Below are 6,078 nucleotides of genomic sequence, written 5' to 3'. Positions count from 1 at the left end.
ATTAAAGATGCCATTTTCCATCAGGTAGAAATACAACATTCAGTCAAGCAGTTATTAAATAGATTTTTTTTAACTACTAGTTTTTTTGTTTTTTTTTCTTGCTTACTATGGTTTTCCCACTGCATGCTCGAGTTATTTATTATTAGGCGATGCAATTACTTTAAGTTTATTAGTTATATATTATTAATTTTGGCCCTCTGATTAAAATTGAAAATTCAGTCGCTGCATAATAACTTTTGGATTGAATGTTATGTTACATGAGGATCTAATTTGATTTATTTTTAATTGCGGTTAAAATATTTTAGGGTATATATTTTCGTCAATTTTTTTGAACATAAATATAAGATGATAGGTATTTATTTGTTTAATAAATACATTTTTTATATTAATTTTATTTTTACTCTGCCAAGCAATATTTGCTAATAAACTGTGGGTTTATATGTTTGGTTACACCCATGGTGCCCGATGACTTCCATCATTTTTTTTGCTCCTCTAGTTTTTTTTATCTGACATATGTTGCTCTTGTTCGAAATCGAATGTACTTAAAGAAACTAGATTTTATACAAAAAATAGTAACATCACAATTATTTTTAACGTCACGTGTACAGCCCACTCTGCTCATTTTCAAGATTTGCAATTGCATTTAATCGGAACGGATGTTTTAGGAAAGCGAAAAATAATTTATTAAGTTGCTTATAACAGTTTATATAATATTTATACGGAAGAGACTCCATGAAAGAGACTGGCTTTGAAAGAGCCAATACAATTGTTTCTAACTTACCAGCATTCAAACATAATTGTATTTTTATTTATTTTTTTGTATTATATACATTGTAAATTTTTTGTGGGTGACATGTATCATGTGTTGCCTATAAAATGTAAAGTGAAACTATGGTCGAATGCCGGTATGTTGGAAATAATCACATCAGCTTTTTTAAAGCCTGGCGGCAATAAAACTTGAATAAAAATTAGTGACAAACAGTTTTACATATACAAATTTTTTATATAATTTATAAATTTTTAATATTTATTATTAGCGGATCCAGCTAGCTCAGGTTTAGACAATAGAAACCCAACCCAAAATACTCATCCATACAAAAGGTGACGTTAAAATTTTGTTATCCTGTTTCTTATAAAGGTTGGCTTTTATGGATATCACCTTATGGATATCACCTTAGTCGCTTTTGAAGACACGGAAAAGCAGTCCGCCAGTGGTATAGTACTGAATAAACTTATTATACATTATAAAGCTGCCCACGACCATTTAAAACTATTCTCATTTTGTGTTCATACATGTTTAATATTTATTTGTTTAAACACATTTGATAACCTCAAGTAAAGTAAGTTTAGTTTAAAACTAATAAACTCATGACCATATTACAGCTAAAGCTTTAAATAATAAAAAACATAATTACTACTTTATTTGGCTCTTTCATAAAGGTATTTAGAAATTAAGTCACGAACATTTTTTCCTGGTCCATTGTTGCCAGCAGTAGAAACAGTATTGGGTTGAGCCACACTGTCATCATTGTGATGTGTAAGCCATTCTATTATAATAATGTCGTCATAATAACTACAAATGTTGTGAAGAGTGACGCAAGCATTAACAATTCTTGTAGCAAAGTTAATATTGCATTCCATACGTTTGCAAATGACACGGAATCGAGCTTTAACGGGTCCAAAAGCATTCTCAACTACTCTTCTAGCTCCGCAAAATATTTTGTTGTAGTTTTTTTGAAATTCACTAAGCTCCAAATTTTTAGGATAAAGTTTTAAAAAATGGCGCGTTAAAGGAAATGCTGAATCACCTGTCAAACATAGTAGAACAGGAAAACCGCTCAGCTCTTTATAACATTTATCAAAAAAGTTTGATTCTAAAATTCTTTTCAAAGAAGAATTCTGCAAAATATAGCGGTCAATATTTCTACCAGGCGATCCCACACTTGTATAAATGATACGGTATCTACAGTCTACAACGGCAAAAAGTATAATGAAATACCACTCTTTATAATTATAATCAGAAATTGCTTGATTTTTAGGGGCTGAAATAGGGATATGGCATCCATCAACCGTTCCAACGCATTCTGGAAAACCAAGAATAGTTTCGAAATCCCTACTACATTTATTTAAATTTTCTTGTGACAATGGAAATTTAACATATTTAGGGAGCAAAACGTCATTAACAGCATTAACAAACTCATGAACAATTAAGTTTGCTGTTGACTTTCCTATGCCAAAAAGGCTAGACACAACACGATACTCTTCACATGAAGCTAGTTAATGTAATGCAACTGCAACACGTTTTACTACTGAAATTGGTTCTCGCATAGTTGTGGTAGTTTTGCTTAAATGTGGATGCAATTCATTAACTAGGAAATTAAATGTGTTGCGATTTACTAAAAAATGTTCTTTAAATTCACATTCCTCAATTTGATTAAAAATATCATTAAACCATTGCGAACTTTGCTACTTAACCCAAACTTTTTTTTCAATTAAACCCCCTTGTTGATTTAACTTAAAGAAAGCTAAATTTAAATATGAAAACGGGTGGGTGCTTGATTCCTCATCGATTAATGTTCAACTTCTTGATAGAAGTACGGCCAAAACGCTTTCCATGTTCCAAGTAAAAATTCATTTGATAATAGTAATATGGTAACATAAAGAACATATATAAATAGAGATTCATGTATAAGCATGTACAATATTTCACTAACCATCCATCTGTTCTAAAATACTGTTCCGATTTGCATTCAATGTAAAAAATTATTTAAAATAAATTATATTTTTAACTAAAAACATTTTTTATATAAAATTTAGAGGTTTTGCTATGATATTATGAACGCATCATGACAATAATATTATCTTATACCACAACATCATTAGTTTCTAAAAAGGATGTTTTTTTTTATTAAATAATTTTTCCCGAAATATTGTTCTGATTTGTCAAAAATGAATTATAAACTTAAAAGTTTAATAACACAAAAAAATTATGTAGTATGATCTTTTGAAAAATTCTTATTTTGTATTAAATTACTTAATAGTGGTTTAAACCATTTAGTTTAAATACTTCATGATTAATAGAATACTTTATTGTTTTTAAGTCTGTAACAAAAAGAGTCAGGAGTTTAATTGCTAGGGCTTTTATTGCATTTCCAAGTTTATCGTTATTGCAGTTTTTACTGCATAACAACAAACTTAGAAACAGATAACATTTTGGTTTAAAAAGATTTCAAATGTGTTTTGAATGTTTTAAAATGAATAAAAGAGATACGTATAAACTTACAAGCATGCAAAGTAGAGTGATTTACAATAAGCACTAACGGAAAAGTAAAACAAGGCTTACTTTAAAATACTGTTGAAAAATGTGATGTGCTCACTAAAACAATTAATGATCTTTGGAATTGTAATCAAGAAATCTTATCGTTACCACTTTTTGTCAAACTAAGTGTTCTAAGAACACTTAGTTTACACCAATAAATAATCTAGATTTTTTGATTTTTTATTATCTTATCATATATAAGCATGTGAAGATAAAGAGATAAATAAAACAAAAATAAGATAGATTTCCTAAATTTGAGTTATTGTGGTATATAACTATGCAATTGTGTGTATATGCTGCTCTAAAAAAAACCTAAAACTAATAAAGAATTGCAAAAAACATAATTTGTTAAAAAAAAATTTTTTTTTGCAAAAACCTAGAAGGGGTGTAAACCCCCCTTGTACTCCTAACGTTTTGGCCCTTTATAACCATTTTTAACAAACTAAATTGCAATTAGATATTAGGGAAGAGTGGTGTACCTTGGAGGTGTGTGTACTTTGGAGGCACGTTAATTGTGCTGTGATCTTAAGCAATGAATTCAAACGGAAATTTTAGTTGCATGTATTGACTATTAAAAGCTCATAATAAGTTGTTTTACCTTCGCTTAACACATTTGTTGTTTCAATAAAAATTAAAGTTTGTTTCCAGTACCAAAAAGTAACTTTTTTAGAGCATATTCTTTTTTTCTCTACAACTGTGAACGTATCAACTTTATTTTAAAACTGATTATTAAAATTTGTAAAGCATGTTTTTAGCTACATTTATGCTTTTTTTAAACTGCTCAACTCCTACCCTATAAACATATGGTAGCAACTTAGTAAAACTATGGTAGCGGTGCACCTTGGAGGTAGCTAATGTTGTGTACCTTGGTGGTACTACCAAGGCATACACTTGCATGATTTTGTAAATAGTATTATGAATAATTTTTGTTATGAAAGTATTTTTTTTAAGTAATATGTTATTATAGTTTATAATGATTTTTTTTTGTTTATTAAGAATTTCTTTAGTATAATATGTGTGTATTTCTTTGTTAAATTGCAATTATTTCTTCTCAAATTATTATCTTTTCTTTAATAACTTTCTCAAACTATCAAAGAGAATATGAAACTGTGTATGAGTTGGACAAATCAGACATGGTCTTTCAGTTGCCACATCCCTCTATTACAGGAGGTTCAACAAGATCGCTGGAAAAACTATCATTTTGGCATTAACTTTGATTACCTGTATGTAGAGTAGACAAATGCTAAATTAAAGTGAAAGACTTATATTGCTAAACTTTAATGTAGTTATTTGTTATTACTCTATTTTTAATCAACTTTATTTCTTTTGTAAGTTTTTAATACTTTTATGTATAAATTAGTATAAATTTATAACCGTACATAAATTCAACATAAATATAAATTAATATATAGTTTATATAAATCTAACTAGTTAGATCTCAAATGAGGCTGATTTACATCAGCCTCATTTGAGATATAGTCTAACTATCCTATAAGTAAACATTATATCAAATTTCTAGCATGTTGAGTACTTAATCTATTTACATAATAATACCTCCAAGGTACAACATACATACTTCAAAAGTACACCACCAGTGGTGTACCTAGGCTGTAGTGTAAGTTACTTTTAAGAATTAAAAAAGTGATGAAAAAATATGTCTGGATGTTTAATAAAAAATAAGGTATCATACATTAAATATAGAATATGTACAAAAGTTAAGACAGAATGATGCAAGAATGATGCAAGAATGATGCAAGGTCAATAGTATCGATACTCTTCTCTTGATATACAGCGGAGAAAATAGAATTAGCCTCACCTTTATTTTTCGTTCTAATTTAACAAAAATGGCAGTGAAACAATTATTAAGTCAACTTTATTTCTTATTATCTTCTACTATAACTAAAAAAATTATAAATTGATATGTTTAATTAATTATAAATGGAAAAAAGAAATTAAAAGTATTCAATTTGTGGAGAAAATAGAATTAGCCTCATTTATGTTATATACAAAAAAATACAGAAAATATTTTGTTTGCACGCTCATTTAATATATAGTGTTGCTTCCTGAATTTTTAATGACTATAAATATGTGACTTGACATACTAGTCACAAATTTTGGATAATTTCTATAGATATTTTATTTCAAGCTTCTCTGATATGACGAGTTTTCAGCTCCAAGGTGGATTCAAATTGCTTACCATTTTCATAAACCTTTCTAGAAAATATTCCCATAGATTTTCAATTGAGTCAAGATCTGGACTAGATGCGAGCCATTCCATTACGTGACTACTTTTTTCAATAAACCAAGCTTTTGTAAGCTTTGAGTTATGGATAGCATCATTATCTTGTTGAAAAGTGAAATTTTCACCCATTAATTCCTTACCATGTTCAAGCAATTTTATTTCTAATAAGTCAATGTAGTCATGTGAATTCATTTTTGTTGAAATTCATGCCAGTGGAAGTTTTCCAATAAAGGAAAAAGTCCCCAAAGCCATAACAGTTCCACCACCAAAGTTACAACTCATCCGAGTTCCTTTCTCTTTTCGAAGATCGTGCCAGTAATGTTGATAGCCATTAGGACCATCTAGATTGAACTCTTTTTCATCACTAAAGGGAACTTGATGCCACTTTTCCTTCAAAGACATGTGTTCTTTTGCAAATTGTAATCTAACTTTTTTATGACGAGCAGTAAGTTTTGGTTTTGGTTTACGTTTTTTTCAAACTGTGTTTGGATCTTCAAGTAAGATTTATCTCACACGT

General features: G+C 28.8%; 1 protein-coding gene across 1 annotated transcript; it reads right to left on the bottom strand.

Annotated features, from left to right (window-relative positions):
• Positions 1-1,419: 1,419 nt before the first annotated feature.
• On the bottom strand, positions 1,420-5,753 carry LOC136091141 (uncharacterized). Its single transcript, XM_065818124.1, has 3 exons — positions 5,517-5,753; positions 4,541-4,562; positions 1,420-2,273 (listed from the first exon to the last, which is right to left on the bottom strand). Exons 1-3 carry the CDS (start codon positions 5,751-5,753, stop codon positions 1,420-1,422), a joined length of 1,113 nt encoding a protein of 370 aa, XP_065674196.1.
• Positions 5,754-6,078: the final 325 nt, after the last annotated feature.

The sequence above is a fragment of the Hydra vulgaris genome, chromosome 14 (genome assembly GCF_038396675.1).
Source record: "Hydra vulgaris chromosome 14, alternate assembly HydraT2T_AEP".
In the NCBI taxonomy this organism is placed as follows: domain Eukaryota; kingdom Metazoa; phylum Cnidaria; class Hydrozoa; order Anthoathecata; family Hydridae; genus Hydra; species Hydra vulgaris.
The sequence above is the reverse complement of the archived record's forward strand: the minus strand, read 5'-3'. Positions and strand labels throughout refer to the sequence as shown.

Excerpts from the sequence above, each read along its gene's own strand:
- LOC136091141 (XM_065818124.1), bottom strand. The coding sequence starts at position 5,753 with ATGAATTCACATGACTACATTGACTTATTAGAAATAAAATTGCTTGAA. Across the intron at positions 4,563-5,516 it reads TAGAAAGGTTTATGAAAATG|CATTTGTCTACTCTACATAC; the intron begins GTAAGCAATTTG and ends ACTTTAATTTAG. Across the intron at positions 2,274-4,540 it reads TTTGTCTACTCTACATACAG|CTTCATGTGAAGAGTATCGT; the intron begins GTAATCAAAGTT and ends TACATTAACTAG.